Below are 23,373 nucleotides of genomic sequence, written 5' to 3' on the forward strand. Positions count from 1 at the left end.
ACCGAGACCGAGATAGTCAAGAAAATACTTTCACAGATCTGAGCCTTAGGTTTTTGATTTCCAATTCACTGGTAGTTGATGGGTTTTAAAGTGTTCACGTTGCTCCAGAAAACCTTATGGACAAAGTGGTCTTAAGTAAAAAGTTACTAGGCTCTATTAACGCAGAGGTATTTACAGAATATTGTATTTAAAAATGGGCAGTGTCTTGATTTTTCCAAATCTAAACTTAAGCCACCATCAACAACAGTCTACATTAAAATTTGAAATACCTATCAGCTACATTACCAGTAAAGCAGGGTCTAATAATCTTTTAGCTTTACAACAACTTATAAAAATGGACCATTTCAGCAAATTCAACATGACAGGAACTTTGGCACATGATACAGTGAATTTCTAACCCAGTTCTCCAGCAAAATCCTGGTTAATCCAGTCCAAAGCCCTTTATTCTCATCCTGTGTTTAGCATTAGTTTTTATATTTGTCAACTGACACTGTCAGTTTGTTCACATACCTGAGTGAAGTATTTGTTTATTACAGACAGAAAAAGGACAGGGTCACGAAAACAACCAATACACTAAAGTCAGTCTCTCACCCACACTGTCTAAGCAGAAGATAAGATCTGTAGCTCTGGGAGCAGTGGAAGAAGTTCAGTCCTACAAAGCTAAATCTATACAGGCTAAGGTCTTCATGAACACCCCATTTCACCTGAAAGAGTGTTTTTATTCCCAACTTCAGGGCTGGAAGCTGTATGCTGTAAAAAGTTTCCTAGAGACACAGCTATGTATTCTTGCTTCCACTAGAAGAACGAACAGCATCTGCCTAAACTTCACTTCCTTTGAAGAGAAATAAGACTCAACCATGCTAGACACAAACAGCAAAACTGAGCACAAAGGTCTGAATGTATTATTCAACCCGTTTCCCTGATCCCTTCTGTAGATGTACTACAGGGTCACGAACACTACAGGCTTTACCATATTCTGCATAATTCCCACCAGCTGCAGTGGGAATAGATTCAGGGCTTGTACAGACCCACAGGAAGGTCTGGTCAACTCCAGGAATTAATCAGCAGTTATTCTTCCTCCTCAATACCATGTGAATCTACGTACCTTTTTGGGATGACTGCACCACACTCCCAGGCAGAGGTGGGATGGGAAGCTCAGAATTAAGATGACAATTTATCTTGATGACTAACTTTGCAAATGACAGATGAATTCCATCTCAAAATCCAAGAGTTGTCAATATTAAAATATCAAAAGTATAAAGTGTAAGCAAAAAGCTGAAGCTGCAGTTTTATTGATGATAAGAGGTATTGTGAAAATACTGGAATTTATCTGTCCAAAAATGGAATGACTATTTTCTGGTCCCTCATGCAACCACGACAGGAAATACAAAGTGACTTTAGGAGCAATGACACTTAAGCATTTCCATAGCGCAGACAAAGGAATCTCAAACTTAGCCCAGCACATCAACCATAGGGTTTTTTTATGGTTAAAATCTAGGAATGAACACCCTGTATTTTGACGAATAAGACATTAAACTCATGTTTAACCTTTAACTAAACGGAAGAAATACCTAAGGAACAGGACCAAGACAGCTTTACTATCTAGAATTTTAGCACTTTCTTAATTATGTCAATCAGAAGAAGTTGTAAAATACTCTCCCCTCCTTCCTTACACAGGTTCTGTAATGAGTAGGTGGTGATTAACTTTTCATTAACAGGAGAAACCCTAACAAACAGCCTACTCACAAATATGCCTTGAAGACTGATATTAATCTAATGTAAGCAAGACTACTGCAACAGGTCACAATCCTGAAGTCCTTATAAACCCTGCACAGAGAGATGGGAGCGTTAATTCCTCCCACCAAGAAATCTCCACCAGTGAACTACCCCAAGATTAACAGGTGAGTTTTTTGGCATCTCTTCCATCCTAATTGTTTTTGCAGACATCCAACCGCAACAGCATCTTCCTTTAGTATCAACACAGGCCTGACAGCTAGAGATGAGTTTACAGATCCCACTAACAGCAGTCCAAGGCATTAATTCCCTGCCCTAGTATCATTTTAAGTTTATTACAAGTGCTCAGGTGACTAATTTATGCTTTCAGACAGTCACGGATTAAGTTAGGCATTCTCTATGTCAATGCTGCAATCTAAGGAGAAGCAAGTGGAATACAAAGAGCAAAAAAGCAACATAAAGTTGCCTAATTTGGCATACACTTTTGGTTGAAAAATGTCAGCTGTTGGAAGTTGTTACAAGCTGTCAGACAAACACTTCCTCTGAAATACTACTTAGTAACGGTCATCTCAGTGCGTGTGCCAGCACTGCCTTGCTCATTTCCAGAAATCTGCCTAAAGTCTGGACGTTTGGGTTCACAGAATTGTTACTAATTTAAGGTCCTCACTGAGTGCCTAAAATTGAATAATTCTTTTAATTTCTAATGTGGTAGTAACAGGAGAGTTATTTTTCCATGTGCTCAGATATTTATACAGCCTTATTTTTGGTATGGTAAGCCATTTGAGGATTTATATTCAACCTATGGCAGAGGAAAAGGAAAATATGTTACACCACACGTTCCTAGTAAGCCAACCATTGGCTTTAGATGCCGTACATCGTATATTTAGACTGAGGCAGAAGCAACTTTACCTGAATAAGCTGCAGCTAAAAAATAGTGTCATTTAAGTCTTATTAACAAAGTCTAATCTAAAAGTTATTTTTCTTATTTCTGTTTAGATTAAGAATAGTGCTTTGACTTTCATTGGAATTTACCTTAAAATGAACCCATCCTGTGTTTCCTTTGTCACATTTGCCTTTGCAAGAGGTTAAAGGACAGGACATCGAGCTTCTACACAAGTATACTATCTGAATAAAACCAGAGACTTCACTTTCAAAAGCAGGGAAATCCCAAATGGTAAACCACTATCATCATGACCTTTTTTTTTGGGGGGGGGGAAGAGAGGATGGACACAGGATGGACACAAGACGACACAGACACTACCAAAAAAACCTCCAGGGATTTAATTACAAAATATACTTCAGAGATTAGGAGCTGCCTCTTTGAGAAAAACGCCAGCTCCTTTGTAAGCAATTGCCAACTCACCTCCGCCCCCCCCAATCGCTTTCCTTTTCTGACAAAATTTCAACATTTTGGGAACTGCTTCTGCACTAAACAAAAAGGTATCCGTCTCATTTTCATATTCAACCTTCATCTGCAACCCAGTAGACTGGACAATTCGTAGCATCTATACCGCACTGCAGACGCCATCAGCTCAGCAATCTGCTTTCTATTATGGACTACACTATGTACAGATGGAGTTCATTAAAATAAGCAGTGTGGCAAAAAGCAAACCATTCACACGATAGCAGAGGGCTGCAGCTGTTGACCAACTCGGCCATCTCCAAATAACTCTCATAACTACAGCACGTAACATAACCCCTCCTTATTTGTTCGCCTCCTTGCAAGGGAACGACTGCAGGAAACATATTCTCACCCTTCCCATCCAACAGGGGAAAGGGTAAAAAGAGTAGATCAGGTTCAAGATGACGTAAGTAACTTATCCTTCAAGACTTCAAAAATTCCAAGCAGAGATTGGAGATATTAACGTTGACCAGTCCTGGTATGAAAATTCTTTCATGGGGGACTCTTTGCTTGTCTGTATATATAGAAGACCATGTAACATTCACACTGGGAGAAAGAGGGAGGGGAAAAAAGTTATGTCAAAGTTTGATTTAATTTTAGAAACTGACTTCCACTCACAAGAAGCCCTGCCAAAGATGTGGGATCTTAAACCCCCTTCCTTTTATCAAGCACACAGTCTTCACTTTCATGAAAGGTAAAGCCACTTTCAACTCAACGCCATTAAAAGTTTAGCATTGAGAAGCCAGACACCACCACAAAAACCAGCTTTAAGGACTCTGACACATTAGGAGGCTATAAAGCTACAGCTTTATAAAGATCAGGAGAGTTTATCTGAGTATTATTCTTTATACTTCAGAAACTTAACACTAGTTACATAAGTACGTACACCTAGCACACTTACTGTTATGAAATCATTCAATATAATGATTAATTTTGATGCACAAGGTATGGAAACTATATTAATTTCCTCAAACCAAAGTATCAATAAAATCTTTGCCAGAAATCTGCCACTTTCCTTTGAGGTCTTGTTTTTAAATCACAGTTCTGCTAAGGCCTATTAGTCCTCACCAACACAGCAACTTAATCTTTACTTCCCTAACATGTAATTACCTTTAATTATATTTGGAGAATATTTGTAAGGCTATTAACACTAATTATAAGAGTCAGAGAGGTCTTCAGCAGTAATTACCAATACAAACCAAAGCGCTGAGTAATTTTTTTTGTAGGGGTTTGGTTTTTTTTTGTTTTTTTTTTTTTTTAAAAAGAATCAATTTGATAATCTATCATAACTGCTCAGGCTGATGGAATCACTTCACTCAATACAATGGGCAGCTGAAATGGGCAAACATGAACATCTTCGTAGACAAGCTTTAGCATCCAAATCATCTGAACAGCAACAAGCATGACAAGTCCCTCCTCTTTTAGGTGTGAGAGTTTTTTCAGCTCTCAGCCGTCACTTTCAATGTCTTTTTTGACAAAGCTCTAGCTTCAGATGGCAAGTGATTGCAACATAAACTTATAAAAGAAATTTGCTAAGCTTTCAGCCTTCCTAAATGGGAGAAAAACCCCAATTGCAATCATGGTGCAAAGCTCTAATCTAGTTTTTCACTGTTATTCAGTCTTTTTACCAGAAGTAGATGTACACACACTTACACAGCACATTCAGAGGTGTATGCCATTTGTTGCCAGCAGCTGAGCTATGCTTGCCCCCTTTGCTTGCACACATTTCCCACATCTAGCTTTGTCGCTCTGAGGGCAGGAGGAACAGATGAAGCTGATAGTTCTGCTCCTAAACTTTACCAGGATCTTCTTTTCAAAAAGCTTTTTAAGACTACTGCTAAGCAATCGTGGTCTAAAGCCTCTACAACTAGATCAAGAGAAGAACCAGGATGCCAAAAATTTTGGATGTGAGGAAATTACTCCGGTCCAAACACAGTGATACACTACATACAAAAGCAGCCAGAACTATTAAGCATCTCTTGGCTTGTCCTGTCTACTCTTTCACCTCATTCATCAACACCTAAGTCCTACTGATTCTCTTCTCTGAGATAAATATTTAAAGTTACATAGTTTGAACTTGCCAAACTGGGGGGGGGGACACACACACAAAGACAACAGGGGACACAAAGGGGGACACACAACTTCTCAAATGTGTACTGGAGAGAAGATTTATTAGAGGAGAAAAACTGCCAAGCACAAAAGCTCATTTTCTCTAGGTTTTATTAATAAATCAGTATTGCTTCTAAATATATCCCTATCTTCTAGAAGTATCATAATACAACATCCATGCACGAGGGAGCTGATACAGTAAGTAGGTCCAGTGCAATTTTTGCTGAACTCAGGCTGTGGTTTATAAAGTGAAATTCCATCCAATGTAATCACTTTATAATAGATTTCAGATGCTAAAGACCAACACTAGATTAAAACCATCCTGACAAGGAGATAGGCGAAGGACTGGCTGCATCAAGGCTAACATTCCTGTCAATTCACCTCAACGATAATCTTTCAATTTTGGCTTCCTATCTTGCCAAATCCATGCAGGAAAAGATAGATCTTCTACAAAGAAAAAGTCCTTTCTTGTAATGCTTTCACTAACGTCCAAGATGCTGAACCCAAAAAGCTGCTGCAGATCTCTAATCTGTCTCAGAATGGAATTGCAAATTAGCCAGCAACAGACATGCAGAAAACCTCTGCCACCTGCCTGTGACACCCGAACTGGAGAGACTGAGCCAGTTCACGTTTTGACCTACTTCATCCTGAATAACCAGTCAGTACATTTCCAGTGCTCATGCAAAATACAAATTCCAAAGGAAAAAGAAAAAAAAAAAAAAAGAAAAAAATAAAAAAGAAGAGAGACCAGTTTTCCTGCATTCTGCATTCACAGACAAGTTACTATTTTTTCTCTTTTAAGGGGTTAACTTTGTCATTTGATCGCAAGCATGAATCAGCAGCAGGGAGGGGAAGAAGACTGAACCGTTAGGGCAGGAAGCTCATTCCTATGACACCCTACTTAGCTAAACCACAGGCATCGCCCCACAGAGCTGAAAGCCCTGCCAGAGCCGGCACTGCTTCACCTCTCAAACAACGGGAAACAGCAAAGCGAGGGAAGCGACTGCTTGGGAGTTAAGAAAGGGGATAAAGATGCACTCTTACGGGGTTCTGCCCTCACATCTACACAGGTCAGGCAAGACCTAAGTACCATTTTTCCCCCATCTCTTACACAAGGGCAGCTGCTTTACTGGTACAGTGGATGGACCTACAGTATCATGCCCCCTCCTTTAATAATGGCACAACTTCCAAGGAGCTGTTAAAACCAACACCAGCACTTTGCTTTCAAAGATACTTTAAGGCGTAAGACACCTCCCTCCTTTTCCTCCTTACCTTTTTCATGATCAACTTATTTTTCCTTTTTTCTCCCCTTCTGAATAAGTATTGCAGTTGTAAAACGTGGCATTTGACTGCCCCAGAAGCATAGATTTTCCCATGGTACTCTGCCAGGATTACTTCGTTCTTGGTTTGAGTCAATGTCCAAGTGAGGCAAGTTCACTCTCCATTTCCATTCTAGCCATAACCCTTTTCCCTGGAATTTCCAACAACACTATGGCAGCAAAAGCCACCAGAAAACAGAATAAAACAGCCTCTTGTTTTCTGCACTTAAGTGCAACCAAAAAAAAAAAAAAAGACTAAAACTTTTTGATCTGATGGGCTTAGAAGATACCATAATGAAGACAGCTGATGTGAGCATGAGATGCATGAAAATGAGAAAGCAGTTGCACAGAACATTGATTATCTTCTAAAAGCCATAACATTAAAAAGTGCTGAAGCAAAACAAACCCAGAGTACTTTGACATCTGACTACTGAAGCATTTGATGGCATTACCATGATTTTCTCTCATGCCCCTGAACTAGCCCATTTCTAAAATAAGCACTGCTTGACAAACTAGAAAGGCTTCTAGGAAGCTGTAGGTTTGGGATTTTTTTTTTTCTTGGGATTTCATTTTTATGTAGTGTAATCTCGCAGCATGAGCAACCAAACAGGATGAGGAGATAAACCAACACAGTGAAACTTCATTGCTGTGCTCAGACTCAGCTCTCTGTTTGGAGATCTTTTAAGAGAGACCTTTATGCGAAAGTTTGATTTCTTTTTTTTTTTTTTTTTTACGGAAAAAAGTGTGTCATACTGAGCACTGCCAGCCATACAATTTTTCAAGGGTCTCCATCTCCAACAAAACTTGAGAAAGAAACAAGGACACTCTGAAGCCAACATCTGTACTGAGTTGCATAGCGTCACACACAGCAGCAGCACTGCCAGGCTCCTGAATGAACTGCCTTCAGGAACCAAGGAATCACAGCATCTCATTAATGAAACAACACTCAGGAGTAAGAATCATGCATAAATAATTATTCCTGCTCTTTAGAGATAAAAAAGTTTGAGTTCAGCAGAATTAAGACCAGCAGCTGATGAGTAAGAGCACAGTAAGTTGGGAAAGAGCCATCACTTTAGGGAATAAAAATATTTATTGCAGACTCCCACCCAGCCTAAGTATTTTCATGCACTATAAAAATAGGTCTGGTTTTAAAAATATTGCGCAAGAAAAGTTATTTCAAATTAATAATGAAGAGAAAAGACAACTGTCAACAAGACCCATTATGTTATATAAAAACAAATCTCACTTTTGTACTTCCCAAGGTGTTCCCTGTACAACCAGGTCACACTTCAGAAAGAACCTGGTGCGATGCTACAGGATTGGAAATTAAATCCATTTATACAGTTGTCCTGGTTTTGCAGTATTAGGATGAATATTACAGCTCACTGCACCCAGTCTGCCTGCACTCCTGTTGTAGAACTGAAGCAAAAGCAAACTGAAGATACTTCGACAATAAACAAACAAGTAAGTCACATAACTACTGTATTAGCCATTTCTAAAGCAAGTATACTATTTTGAAGGAAACAATTCAACATATGTTAAATATCTGGATTGCCCTTATTTGCCATACCATATTCTCCCTCTTTTCCCCAGTGTTCATCAACCAGCAAATCCCGGCAGAGTAACCACTTACTGTGTCTCAGGTGGAATTCTGTCAAGCTTAGCACGTTCAAAGAGTACTAGAAAAAGCGTGTTATTTCTATATATAAAACTGGCTGTCTGGTGCACAGTATGTCTGAATAACATGGCCTGCTTGACACTGAATACAAGTTCTCCTGGGTAAGGAAAGAAGTTTCTCTTTGCAGTTATTTTCAAAGTTTCAAATGACCAAAGCACCCCATGACGTTCTCAAGGACAAGAGTGCATATAGAAGAGAAATAAAATTGTTATCCAGTCTTTGAAAGACCTATTACACCTACCACTTAATGAAATTAAATAATCAAGTATAAGTTAGTAGAAGCCGAAGTCATAAAGCATGAAACTCAAAGTGGTAGAAATACAGATTTGAGCACAGAAGTAGACAAAATACTTCAGGAGTTACAAAATTATACTGAGAGTTACCTGCCTACTATCTTCAGCTGCAGCATCAGACTTCATCAGCTGCTTCTTTGCTCTGCACTGGCCTTTCCCTCAGGTGGTCTTTGCTTCCTTCCCCTCCATCTCCCCACACCTTTTCTTTTTCAAAAACAACATGTGAAAAAATACATCCAAGAAACTTTCATGCATTTATTAACAGAAGAGTGCGGGTTTTATCTTACATAGAAATAAATACACCTAAGGTTTCCACCACCATCTAAGCATAACACATTTACCCATGATACAGTTTATAAAAGCCTGCAGGCCTTCCCAAGATGACACTTGGATGGGCAAGGCTGCTAGGCAGGATTTCCTTGAATGCCCACAATGTAAGTTCTTGGAACTTCCTGAAGTTTAATGTCAAAAACTCAAGTAAAATGAATTTTTGTAATGACTACTGACAAAGGCTGCAGGAAGGATTTTTAACATGTCTAGTTTTCAGAATGTTTGTTCTCTGCTTTAGCATGTGTCTCTCCAGCATTATGTAATCCTGACTGTTTAGCATGGCGTTGCTCCTCATCTCAGGTGCTACACAGCACCTCCTTTTAAAGGAAACACTTGACAGTGTTCATGTCAGCCTTACTTTACCAGATTGCATAATCAAACTCCGTTATATGGACATTACACTAACAGTTGATATCAGTACTATTTAAACTGTTAGGGTATAATTATTATATTACCTATACTAAACACTCATTGCAACAGTTCTGATCCTCATTCCTGCAGCTCATCGACAGCACGAGGAAGATCAGTGTGTTGTGACACGTGATGTAAGCTCTCACGGTAAGATAAGATGTGCAGAGCCTACCTCCAAAATGTAATAAAAAAAATTGTTAAAACAAGGGATAATGCTACAGAAGCCACTCAAAAATGTGGACACTCAATACTGTTTGAGCACTCCTTCAAAAAAGTAAGTCCAAGACAACTTTCTAGTAGCGACAAAGTTTTCATATGCACTCAGTGGCACTTCTCTTTCCCAGCCATGTATTTGAAAATAGACATTCTCCTCCCTCCTCTTTTAAAAGCCTTTTTGCCTGGAAAGGGCTGACCTAGAATTCAAGGTATTTAAAAAAAAAAAATTACTGTTTACAGTTAAGTACTTTAATAAGTAGGAGTTCAAAACACACACATTTAAGTATCAAGTTAGAACAAAGGGTTCAATCTTTGTTTACATAGCACTTTCAATTAAGAAATATCTACAGCTACATGCATCTAAGACACAAAATTATTTCCCCATACCTTATAGTTATATTTCTATTTTCTGTCACAAAAAGTCAAGGAGGTCGGACCTCTTCAAATAATAATTAATAATAGTAGAAAAAATCCTTACAGCTACATTCCTACGTGGCTTCAAGCAAGTGAAAGACAAACCAGATTTTTACTTGTAACATTAAGATTCAAAACTGGCTATGACCTTTAGTGCACCTTTCCATGGGTGGAATGTTCTCATCCACAAGCAGATTTAATTAAGTTTAGCTCTTCAGACTGATTAGTTAATAAAGCAATCTGGTAATAGACCATTTTATGGTGTTTACAATATGTTTTGTTGGACTACAGTATAACAGTTACAAGTTGCAAGGCACTGTTTTTCATTACCTCTTCAACTACACTGACTTTATATCAAATTTTTAAAAAGGACCTAGAGGCATTGTAAGTACTGGAGAAGATCATAATTCTAGTACATCGATTGTACGAAGGACCCTACAAGAGACATCACCAGAGGAGACTTTATTTTATATGTAAAACGTACACACATTTACACATTGACCACATACAAGGGAACTATTGTAAAAACTGTGATTTTCATGTCCCCCACTACTTTATACTTCTGTTAAGCATTGGACTGCTTCTGTGTGCAAAAAGTGTTTGGGGACAGCTAGGTGGCAAAGAGTTGCATGTAATTCTTCAAATTGTAGCACCTTCCTGCAGAGAGACTGTGCTTCTGATTAACTTAGATATTCTGCTATAACAAATAACCTGCAGCTCCCCCTCACGCTACTTATATTCTGATGGAAGAGTCAGGACACTTCAAATACAGGCTGAAATTCTCCATTTGTAACATCCACCAAAGAAATGCCAAAACCTGCCTGAGCAAATCCAATTTAAGGGAATTACATAGAAACCAGCTTAAAAAAGCCTGGTGAAATTGCCTTTTCTCTCAGTAAAGCTGTACACTGCAGAGTATGGATAACAGTTTCTACTACATTGTGATTTACCAGATTTCCTGTCCTTTAAGCACAAATATCAAACTTCAGACATTTTGTAAGGGCGCTCTGGCCATGTCTCTTCAGGAGAGAGGCCAAGTTCTACATTCAATTTGCAGAAAAAGTACACAGAGGCAATTTCACCAAGAACTTTAAAAATTCACACTTTTTAAGCAATATTAAGAGACCTGTCAAAAAAAAAAATTCTTAAAAAAAAAAAAATAATCACACTATCCTCCATATCTCACCATTACAACAATTCAAAAATCCATACCTACAGATACTCTTACCTGGCCAGGGGACAGAAGTTACCCTCCTCTCAAGCTAGCTATAGTTCCTCAACCTATTCCTTCATGGAAAGAGGAATTCCCTGAGAGAGCCAGGACTTGTCAAAACAACTTCCCCTGAGGGAGATGGTGCTGAACAACCCATCAACTCGGATTAAAGCTAAAAAACCAGCACTGTTTAAGAAACGATTGGACAGCTTTTGTGTGGGGGTGGGACAGGATTACTGTATCCAAAGTGGGTCTGGGCTACAATGGATTACCTGGAGAATCTGTGTTGTAACCCTTGTAGCAAATGAGTTCAGTTTGAAGTATGTTAATAAGGCTACATACACCTTGTTTAGTTGTGCAAAAAAATTACCTTCATGGCTATTTATTGGTGTTCTTGAAATCAAAGAATGCCACTCGGAATACATCAACAGCGTAAGACGTAGAGGCAGCCCTCTCCTGGTCAGGTTCTTCCTTTGCTTGCTCCCGTTTTCCCTAATAGCGATTAGCACCCAGCAGATAAAATTATAACTTTATCCTCAGTCTCACAGTCTATTTAACACTCAAATTGTGCCCATCAATTAGCTTAAGGTGGGGAACAGCTGTGTTTGAAAAATGGCAAGTAACAAGTGGTGAGAGAACAGGATAAACCAGCAGCAAAAGCTCAGCCCTTTGAGAATCACATTCTATCAGAGGAAATTACAGTGAAATCCCAATTCCCTTAAGGTTTACTCCCAACTCCTGAGGTGCACCAAGCAATCTTAAATGTTATACATAAGGGGTTTTTACCCAGTCACTGTATTCACAGAGTATCTTGTATCCAAGATATTAGACTTTTTTTTTTTTTTGGCACACTGTATTGATTTGACAGTGGGAAGACTGAAAGAGCAGACTTACGCCAGCAGCACAGGTAGCAGACCTCAGAGAAACAACTCTCAGTAATGCAGATCTCTTAAGAAGCTTGCTTCTGTGTCAACAGGTTGAGTCCCCCGCTAAATTAGGATAGATTGCTGTAAGAGCATAGCTTACTACAAACCCATTGATTTTTATTTTCTAATGCTAAATTTGTAGATTGCTTGATTAGACAAGTTCTGGGTTACCAATGCCTTTCTGCTAGTCTGAAAATTGTTAAAGTCTGACAGTATATATTTATTCCATCAGTGATACAAAAGCGTTTCACCAGCACATACAGAGAACCTTTCTTCGCTTGCTCTAGTTCACCAAGTAATTATTTTTTTTCCCCCAGGGTAATTAGACAAGAATGTACAAATATTACTAAAAACACTGTGTAACCCTCTATAAACAAAACACCGACATTCTCTACATATACCAACATTATCCCTTGTATCCACACACAAGCATACTATTTCCCAGAGCCCCTAGATTCCTCCACGGTTCATGTAAAGGTTAGGTCACATCACTCTTTCAATGTACTCATTTCACATCAGAGCAGATTTAAACTTCATATTTAATAGACAATGGAATAGCATGACCTTTGGGTATCACAAAAATATCCCAAAAGCCCACTTCAATTTTCAACAGATGTTGATTCAACATATTTGTCAATGTAAATCCTCTTAGAGCTCAGCAACACATTCAGCAAAGGAAGAAAATCAAGACTAGCACACACACATTTCATGCAGGAGAACGGACATTTTAAAGAAAACAGCTTACAGCAAATGCACAGTTGCACAGCAAAGCAATAGGGTTGTAGACCATTAAAACTGACTTATTTTCTGAAAGGAGATAAAGTTGTATCTACTATTTTCTTAACTACTCAATTGAAAGAACTTCAACTTTGCAATCAGAGAGAAACAAGAAGCGATTACACAGATAAAAAAACAGCAGGCTGTTATCTTTTACTGTTCATAGTCAGCAAAAGCAAATACGATTTCATGTTTCCATGTGAAGACTGTAGTTCATTGGCACCAGTATAAACAGTCATATCTGAATCTAAAGCGATGTGTGTTTTAAGAGGGAAAAAATGTGAAGCTACAAGAGTCCGATAGGAGACTGGAAATCAGGGATTCCTCTGCATGTGAAGCACACCAAGAGCCTTTCCTTGCTCTCCTGTCATCCTAGTATGTTAGCTGATAAACGCTCCATAATTAGAAGACCCAAGTGGGGATGCCTGAAATCCATCTGACCTGAGGGAACAAGTTTAAAAACCTGACCCAGCTTTTAGTGTGCCAGATACTCCTGCATTCCGTTTCTGTCTACTGGAAGAGGCTGGCAAAAGCAGACAGAAGAGACAGACTCAACTAAATTTGGTATTCAAATGTGGGATTAAAGAAAGGATATTTTGGGAGGTAGGAAGTAGTCAAAAAGGAAAGCAAAGAAAAAAAACACTATTAAATTTAAATCAGATACTGGAAAGGGAAAGGTCACAAAATATGCAAGAGCAGAGACCGGGAGAGAAGAAACATTATTCCTTTCTGTTGAGGCATCTGTGGGATTGTGAGAACGGTCTGCAAAGAGTCACCAGTGGGACCGCTGGGGACAGAGGCATCATCACTTCACTGCAGGCAATATTGAAACAAAAGTCACTGACCAACCAGCTAAAGCAGTAAGCACGCAAATAAACTGCTTTTGTGGAACTCGCTTCCAGTAAGCTTTCCGTTACGGGAAAGATAAATCAATCTGACACTAATTACATCTAAAAACTGCAAGTAATGACGTTATGGTAGGAAAAACACAACTCTGAGAATCTAGTTTTAAGGAAGCCAGAAGCAGCTGGAGATAGCATCTTGCTTGCTTCTTTGGTAGAAGTTCGAATACAAATTGAATAGTCCACTTTCATTCACATAAACCTTCCAACAGTTAAGAGGAACAAAAATTGTTGCTCTGAAACTTACACTATTGTTTTTGCATTTCTTCACGTGCCAATGATAACAAGCACTGCCCTACCTAATTACCAAGTATTAAAAATAGGAACACAGCAGTGGTGATGCACCTGGCAATTTTGGTTTACCAAAGGCCCTGATTTCTTGTATGTCAACATATAGTACAAAAATAAAATCTAAATATTTTCTCAAAGAGCACAGGAGCTCACAAAGCATCGAAGAACTAGAAGGCATCCAATGGTTTTGCAGGTATAGTGTCAGGATTAAGCTGTATCACAAAACAAACTCTCATCCTGCACACAAAAGCAGCACGCAGGAAGGAGAAAAGAGTGGTGATGAACCAGCACGGAGCTAGAAGCAAGAGGAAATGAAGAGGCTTCCTCACCACATCCGAGACTGGAACACAGCTCGGATTTGGCACTGTCAGATCACTTTCCCTGTTCACTGTCTCCAGCTCAACTCTTAAACGCTGTGGTAGTATTTAGGTGGATAAAACCACAGCCCATGCCAAGCTGCTGGCTCGCAGGCTGCAGGCACACAGAACGGCAAAGCAGATGCGACTGAACAAATCCGCCTCTCTTCAGATCACACCCAGGATATTTTACTGAAAGTACATCACGAAGCAATCAACTTTTCAGTTCGAGGTCAGAAATTTTTAATGAGCAATTAGCTCAGACACACATTTTTCTTGGCACCATCTTAAGTCCCTAAATTAACAAATGTTATTTCAATCTATTCAGCGGAGCTTCCAAGTCAGAATTAGTCACTCAAAGTTTCAGACCAGAGTTGTGCCCTTTATGTGCAATTATACTTAATACTCAAAACATCTATTCTTCCTTAACCCAGAAATAGCTAGTTTTGTTAAAACTTTAAAATTTTTATGTCTGACAAGAAAACCAAACATTTTTCATAGGATTTGAAGACAACCACCCCCCCACCCCCCTTCGGCATTCCACACCCTAAAGTAGTACACACTGTATCGAAAGGAAATTCACTTGCAGGAAAACATGAAACATCGAGGGGATGAAGGAACAGAGAACAGGACTGCAGGCTAGATGCTGAAGTGCGAGTCAAATCCGTCTTGCGGAAATGCTGATGCTTCATTTAGCCAGGGATACACTCCTTTCTGCCCAGTTTTTGGATTAGGCATATATCCATGTCCCAAAACAAGCAACCCTCAGTTCTGGAAACAGCATTAGGCAGAGTTAGCTTGCGTCTCCTCCTCTCTCAATGCCCAAAACTCTCAGCTGGTTAGGTCATAGAACTGCTCCTAGCTCTGCTCACCAGGAAGTGCTTCCCAAACCTTGCCCTTCACACTTCATGTTGCTTAGTTAAGTTTGTTTAAAGGCAGAGTTAGAAATCCATCCAAATGTGCGTAGGAAATGTATTTGGCGCTGAGGTCTAACCAGCGAGTACTAGGTAAGGACTGTTGTCAAACTAGTACAGTGGTCAGAATTATGGGCACATTCCTGCCAACATGAAAGTATTACTTCTGTGCTTTTTTCCAGTCTCCAAATACATGACTTCTGTAGCCTCCAAAAATCAGTTTTTAACAGCCTGACCAGAATTTCCCGATTTTCATAACAGAAAATTATGTCACATCGTCATTCACCTACCTGAAGTCATTTACACACTGCAAGCACTGCACAGCAACTAGATCAGCTCCTCCTGGGTAATTAAAACCTTCAAATTCCTACCAGTGAAGTATCGCCTTATTTAGTATTATGCCACACCAAGCTTTAATTTCAACAGTTAAAGCTTCTACAACCAGGCCTTTGAGAGTTGCCTTACATTTCTTGCTGCCTACCAGCAACACCAGTGGTTCTCCATCCTCAAAGTATCTAGGAGTACTCGCAAATGAGTCCAACACATCCGACTGCTCAGTTTACGAGATTTCCCGCGCCAGTCTCATTCTCCTGTAAGAGGTTACACTACTCACAGGGCAGAGGATGAGGAAGTATAAAGCAGCTCTTCACCAGCAGCAATTTATCTTACGGCATCTTACTTTTAAGAGTTTAAAACTAAATTACGGGCAAAGATGCCAGGCTGGAATCTAGCAATCACAGTGACCTTGAACTGCAGTAGTCTGTGCCACGACAACTCATCTCAGCTACCCACGGTACAAAAAACGCGTTCACCGGGAATTGGGCAACACTAACTTGCAAGACTAATGACCAAGCTTACCCACATGGATGCTTTTTAAATACATTTTTTCCTGATGTAATATTCTCATTTCAATGCATATACCAGTTATTTTTCCAGCTTTAGCTGGGAAAGTTCTACAGCCTACTTCTTGTTCCCTAACTGAAATAAGGTGAAAGAAAATGAGTGTCTCAGGAGTACGTGGTTACAGATGTCTTGCCATAAGAAGACCTTAAGCACTTCCTTCATCCTTACTGTGTGATGAAAGCCCAAACATCAGCTATTTTTCTACTATGTGCAAGGTCAGCTTTTCATCTCTAGTACATTTAGGGCAACGAGCAAGAGCACCAGGTAACACCAGAGGCAGAGAGAGCTCCACGATGAAGTGAGCATACACTTTCCCTTCTCAGACACATCTCTGGTATTTAAAAAACAAAACACTACCACCACTCTTAAAGCCCCCTTACAACTATCTGAAGGAAAATTTGGCTTACTGCAGTCCCTTTCCTCCCCTCACACCCCACCCCCCCCCCATTCCAATGGGCAACTTCTCCTGCAAAAAGTATTTCGACACAAGTGAGACAACAGCTGATATTTCAGAGCTGCTATTTTAAGGTTTGCCTATGAGTGCTTATGTCTAGCTAGACAGATTCACTGCTCCTGGCAACCTGCTGACTTGACAGGAGGGACAAATACCTTGTTTCACAAGCCCAAAATGCTATGTGGATTATGCTCCTTGCAATCAAAGGATAAAAAAAAAAAAAACCCCACCCTGAACAGTGTTGAAAGCCTTGCAAGTACACTTGAGCTCCAACTTTATTCAGCAACGGGCCTGGAAAAACATCCTTCTAGATGAGGTAATGATTAGTATTACATCCTGCAGACGAGCTCAGCATCTGGGCTTGCAAAGAAAAAGTCTGGGCTTCCCATGTTGTTAATCCTAACGGTAGTCTCTTGCTTGACTGAAATAGGAGTCACAGTTCCTAAACAGCTGTTTCCTCTGACAGCAAGAGAACAGCTGAAGAGGACTCAGGCCAGGCATGGACACAAAAACAGGCAACTAATTATTTCCAAGTTGCAACAGGCATACTGTGAGGCCGACTGTGCACTGGGAGACAGGTTACAATCACCCATTTAACTAAAATGAGATGGGTCTTAAGACTTTTGTCTCGCTTCTTAAACCATTCAAAGCTGCTTCTTCACACATTTCCTATGGGAAAGATTATAAGTGATGCCAATGCCATTTGCTGGATATAAAGACGTAAAACATTAGGAAAAAGGAATGTTTGAGGAAGAAGAACACATTAGCCACATAAAATTATCTCAGTTTCGGAATAATTCTCCACACCCTAGTGGCAAGCATTGCCTGCAAAGTCCTCCTTCCTTCCTATATTTAGGTCAACCGGGCTGAGTCAAAGCCTCCAAGAGCATCCCTTGCTTTGATAACTTTCTATTCTAGAAGACAGACCTACAGCCAAGCATGCTTTTTCAGATCATTTGTTCTCTTGAGCTGATACCTTAATGCTCATAAAGGCAGAAGGTAGTGAAATGCAAAAATACGTCAAGTAGCATCAGTTGCTTGTACATAAAACAAGACTGTTTCTAAGGGCTTCTCCTGGAATATTTATCTGACTTCCAAAAGTCCTCATGCAGCTCTAATGCCAAACACTGCTCAAAAAAGTTCCACCACTATACTAATGAGACACGCAGACCTTACACAGGCATTACCTAGCACATCCTTAGGGAATATGCTGCCTTAAATGCTCTGGTTTACATGAGAGTTCAATAAAAGTTTGTGTGGCTTGCATTCCCATATATAAATATCCATTCTGCTTGGTTTAGCTTCGACTTTTACCAAATTGTTTCCATCCCTATTTATGCAAGTGAACCAAACTGTTGTATAAACCAGAGAATTCTCCCCCAAATTATGCCCTCAATTCAAAAGCCAGGCCTTTAGATTCCACATACAATGATCATAGCACCTCTTCACTAGTCCTGAAACTCCAATTTAGGCTTTTGAAGTTACTTAGTGCCTTCCTACCGTAACCAGTAAAGCTGGCTGACTGATTTCACATGCATTTTGAGCTATTTCCAGTCAGCTACACTTTGTGCTCCTTCATAGGAGTGTAACACCCCAATATTTGAATCACTAAGAATGCAAGTTAACACCCAGACTAAAACCTTCAGTGAAGCAATCAAATTTACAGTCCATTAACTGATCATGCCAGTTATTTAAAAAGTAGTAATTATGTATGTATAAGTAGGTAGCTGACAGTTCTTGAAACTCTGAAAGTGACATACAGCGTACAAAGAGTGAAGAAGCAACCTCATAATGTTCCTTTCTTTAATGGTAAAAATAAAGTTATGTTGCTTGAATTACTAACTTCTAATTAATTACTAAAGAGTTCTACTCTATAAATTGCTGGATGAAAAAGTGAAGATTTCTAGCACAGAGACTACACAAGACAGGATTGTTTTTCTAAGCAGTGTAACACACACCTGTTTGCAAAACATTAGCAAAACAAGGTGTAAATGGCTTTCCTAATAAAACCAAGAAATTTACCTTGACCTTGCTCTTCCTCATTCAAGAAAATAAACCCCATTAGTTAATATAATCTGCCTGTAACAAAAATCTCCTTTACACAAATGGCAGTTCCTCAATGGATTTGCAAAATTCTCTCTGCTCATGTAACGCTTTAACTATCACTGTAGCTAGCAAAAAGCATAGTGGAAGTTAGGAAAAAAAAAAAAATTCCCTAGAAACAACGTCTCAAGTTATCACATCAAACCCATTTAACACAAGCAGGAAAAAAGCAGGAGGCCAGTACTCTGCCTTCCCGAACGCCGCGTACACCAGTCGGAGGGAACAGACAGATGCCTGCACAGTACGCGTACGCAATGACTGCTGGCCGTGCTGGCACTGACTGTGAGGAGTATCAAACTGCTAGATTTTGCAAACACTGCTGGCATGTATTCATGGAGAGGAATAAAATAGCCCAAAAGTTTCCATTGACCTAAACACAGAATAATCTACTGGCGTCAACACGAGTCTGAAAGCGGACAAGCCTATCATTGATCAGCTTCGCTCTCATCTGTAAGAGCTGACACCCGGGAAAAAAAAATAACCTCAGCCATACAAGCTAGGTGTGCTTACAGCAAATCCTGAGTGGCAGTCATCTGCGTCCACTGGGAACTCAGAACACCATGTTCTTGTGTTAACTAGATCTACATATTTGCCATCCATTTAATTACTGTGCAAGTCAGAAACTCCACAGCCAGATTTAGTGGTACAGTACTACTCTTCTCTGATGGACAAGGTCATTTACAGAAACTGTACCTACTGCCTCTGCTCGAAACAGCTCTAGACAAGGTGATAAACTACTTGCAGCTGATCTAGTTCAGAAATTGCCTCAAACATTAAAACTTACTACCACTGCTTAACACAGCTAATACTGCTACTAAAACCCTGTCACTACAATATCCTTCGCTTTTACAATTTCCTTCCGCTTGCTTAGTTACTTCCTCTTAAGACCATTCTCACAACCCACGGGGGAGAGGACTGCCTTCTTCACTGTGCAAGGCTCTCTTTCAGCCTATGCAAGACTGCACAGACACAGTAAGACATCCTGGTTGCAAATTCAAAAATATTTACGCTTCAAATGGCAGGAGTTTAAGAGAGTTTTACGAGTCTTACTGTGTCCTTATAGAAGAACTACTGATCTTTCAAGGTATTCTGACAATTACAAAATAAAACTGGAAAGCATCAAGGCAGCACAACCGTTTTTGAGGAAAACCAAAAGGAGAGAAGATGCACACATTTCAACTTACTCCAGAGATCCCAAGGTAAAAGTACCTCTATGAATAAGTCTGGTTTGGATGCTCTTTTAGGCTCCCATTTGAACACAGCAAAATGAGATTCCAGAATCTGTTAATAACTTGCAAACACCCGTGGCTTCTGGGTAACAAAGGAAGACCAAAGGAAAGAGAGGAGTGAAAACCTATGCACAAATGCGACATCTCAGCTTTGCCTAAATGCCTGCGAGGAAGGCTGGAAGAGCCAAAATGTCAGCAACCCTTGTACCCTTCTTAACACGAAGACTCTTAGCATCTTTACTAGGAGGAGGCAAAAGACTTACTTTGCATTTTTAAGAGTTCTTTAGATCATACAGAACAATTCATCTGGGATCCCTTGTGTGGAGAACAGGCAGTTAAACGACAAAACTGTTGTTAAGTGTCTAAAATCCAAGACAGAGTAACGCAAAGAGTTAAAATAATATGGGAAAATGCTGAACCTTGAACTTGGCGGTTCACAGTTTTAGCACTCAAGGGAAAAGATAAAAGACATGCTTGTGTTGGGCTTTTTGACCAAATGGAGTTGTCCTTTAAACAAACCCCAGAAGGAAAAAAAAAGAAAAACAACACACAAACCAACACAATATTTGAGGCCTCAAATCACGGCACAATACAGTGAAAAGCAGTATATAAGCTAAAGAAAAGTGGAAGCAGGAGAGAAATGTGCAACAGAGAACAACCACCCTAGGCCCCCTGTTACAGATTGAGGTTTCCTTGATCAAATGACAGCACAGCCAGGACACAGTTGTGGAATTTAAACCCTCATCACAAAGCAACTCCTAGGATGTCATCCTGACTCAAACATTAATAGACAGCACAATCACTCTTACTTGCTATCTTATGTCCAGGACATGAGTCATTCTTGTCCTCCTACCTCAAACTCCAGCTCTAGGAACTTTCTCATCTTCTCAATGTACTGCCACAAAAATCTGACTTCTGGAAACACGCTATCCGAATCACACAGAAATTAGTCTACTGCATGTATTCCAAAGATGCTACAAACCACTTCAAAATGGTACACAAGAATGGTAAAGGCTTCCCATGTAAAGGCTGCCATTAGTGATAATATCCAAGGTGCACACTGTTACAGCTAACTCACAGAATCATCTAGGTTGGAGAAGACCCTGAAGATCATCGAGTTCAACCATTACTAGTCCAACTCAACCTAACAGCCAGTTGCCACCAAAAACAAGCTGCGTGTTAGCATTCACCTGATCCTCCTGCAACTGTGATTCAGGAAAGGAAACCAAGAGAGACTGGAATATCTTCTAGAATACTGATTTATCTTGTAACCCATCCTGGGGTCAGACTAACACCAGGGAGGAGGCACACGTAACCCATGCTAGGGGAAGAGGATGGCCACCTTCAGCAGCAGCCAGCACCGGATCAGCTCAGACAAGGTGAAGAACAACCCCCTGGCCACTTAGCCCCATCTCTGGTTGGGGTTGCCCATCTCCCCTGCTGGAAGACTGCAGGAGGAAGGATGCAGAACAACTTGTGTCAGCTTCAGTAAACGTAAAAACCAAATTCATGTCATCCTATTCACCACTGAACCAATGCAACTGTACACAACAAGAATAAGGAGGTAGAAAGAAAAGAGCCATCAGCCGGTTTTAACTGTTTAGAGTCAGCTCAAGTACAATGCAGTGTTTAGTGATCAGCAAGCCTAACTCATTAAATATAAATATAAGCCAGTTTCCAAGTTGGATTGTACACTTATGCCTACACCTAGCATCACCTTACAGTCTGCTGGCTTACATTTTTTTCATTTGTACGTATCCATAAAAAGCCCGAATGGCCTATTTTCTGGTTCTCGGTCATTAATACAACCCCAGCAGCAGGAGACAATTAATTTCCCCTCACGAAGGGGCTGGAGCAGGGAGGGATTTCTGCCGGGGCTGGCACCGCACGCCCTTCTCCTCACAGACGAACACTTTAAGCGCTTCAGACTTAAGCGGTGGATCATAAAACAGGCCGGCACCGTTGAGACGAATGCGATTTTTATTTCGCGTTTCATCAACCTGCCCTTGAATCGCCGTCGTGCCCGTTGCCCGGGGGCGCCTGCGCGGCGGTTGGGGGAGAGGGATGAGGAGGGAGAGAGGGGGGGGGGAAGAGGGAGAATGGGAAGGGGGGGTCGCCTCCCGCCGCTCACCTCGCGGGCGATCTGGTTGAGCGCATCGTCCTCCGCCGTCAGGCGCTCCCGGTTCGGCAGCCGCTTCCGCCCGGCCCCCTGCGTCCCCATGGCGGACCCGCTCCTTCACCGCCGCCCCGGCCCTCCCGCCGCCGCTGCTGCCGCCCGAGCCGCTCGCCGGCGTGAAGCGCCCGGCCGTCACCGCCCCCCGCCGCGCGCATGCGCCGCCGCCCCCCGCCCTGAGGGGACGGGCCGGGCGCCGCCTCACGCCCCTCACCGACACCCCCCCTCGCCCCCTGCGCCTACAGCAGCTCCCTCAGCCGTGGGCAGCCCGGCCGGGGACCCCCTCCCCGCGGCGGGCACAGCGCCGGGCTCCCCGGCTTTCCCAGCCCGCCGGTGATCTGCCTTCCCGAGGCCTTTTGCCCGCAAAGCTGAAGAAAATGTCCCTGAAATCGAGGAAACGGGCGCCAAAACCTCACCAGCTGTAAACCTGCGGGGGGACTTCCCCTGCACCCTCACCCGGCCTCATAGCCCTGGGGGATCCCTTCAACCATGAATTTTCCTACTAAGTGTAAGTGGATGCGATTAATTCTAGTGTCAAATACATCAGTGCTTAATTAACTCACATTGACAAGGAGCATGTATTCTGTGGGATTCCTGTCACAGCCCTTGTACCTCAATTTTCACAGTAATTCCTTAAATATGAATTAGAAGTCTCTCAAGCTCAGGACACCAAACACATCACACAGACATGTGGCAGAAAAAAAGGGCTGCAAAACCCTTACTGACAAAGACCTGCATTTAATCTTTACGACTTAATTTTGCCATTGACTCAAACCTGATAAAGGTAAAAGGCAACGCCTGCCTGCTCTGGTCAGCCCAATGATTATCTGGCAGTTTTCATGTACAACGACCGAGATTTGGGTCACCCTCAAATTCAAAATTGTGTCAAGCAGTTTAATATTTCTTCCCATGTGGACATGTATCAGAGCATAAAGCAACTGGTGGCTGTATTAGGAAAATAAAAAAACCCCTAGTTTTAGCAGAATCTGTTTCCCCTAAAGGTGATAGATGCCCTCCATCAGTCCCAGGCTGGTAGTTGTTCTTCAGAATCTATTTAATTCTCACTTGCTGCTTTTTATACAAGTGACATCAAGGTGCCTATTTATAGCTGGTGCCTGTGCTGAAGCGATTGTCTCCGTGTGATGGCCCTCCGCTCCTCCACAGCGCGCTGCCTGCCAGCACCCAGCACCACGCGTGGAAATGCTGGGTCTGAACTTGGCAAGAGA

The 23,373-nt window shown here is 41.1% G+C and overlaps 1 protein-coding gene across 16 annotated transcripts in view; it reads right to left on the bottom strand.

Moving 5' to 3' along the window:
* Positions 1 to 22,284, bottom strand: part of LRRFIP1 (LRR binding FLII interacting protein 1) — a 114,648-nt gene extending 92,364 nt beyond the window's left edge. For all 16 annotated transcript variants that reach the window (XR_012623872.1, XM_074829792.1, XM_074829791.1 and 13 more), the window contains exon 1: positions 22,106 to 22,284. Coding sequence is in view for 15 of the 16 variants with exons in the window: in XM_074829792.1 (XP_074685893.1) it covers positions 22,106 to 22,195 (90 nt within the window). In the remaining variant the exon portion in view is untranslated. The remainder of the gene's footprint in view (positions 1 to 22,105) is intronic.
* Between the last annotated feature and the right edge of the window lie 1,089 nt (positions 22,285 to 23,373).

Source organism: Strix aluco, chromosome 6, assembly GCF_031877795.1.
Source record: "Strix aluco isolate bStrAlu1 chromosome 6, bStrAlu1.hap1, whole genome shotgun sequence".
Taxonomy (NCBI): domain Eukaryota; kingdom Metazoa; phylum Chordata; class Aves; order Strigiformes; family Strigidae; genus Strix; species Strix aluco.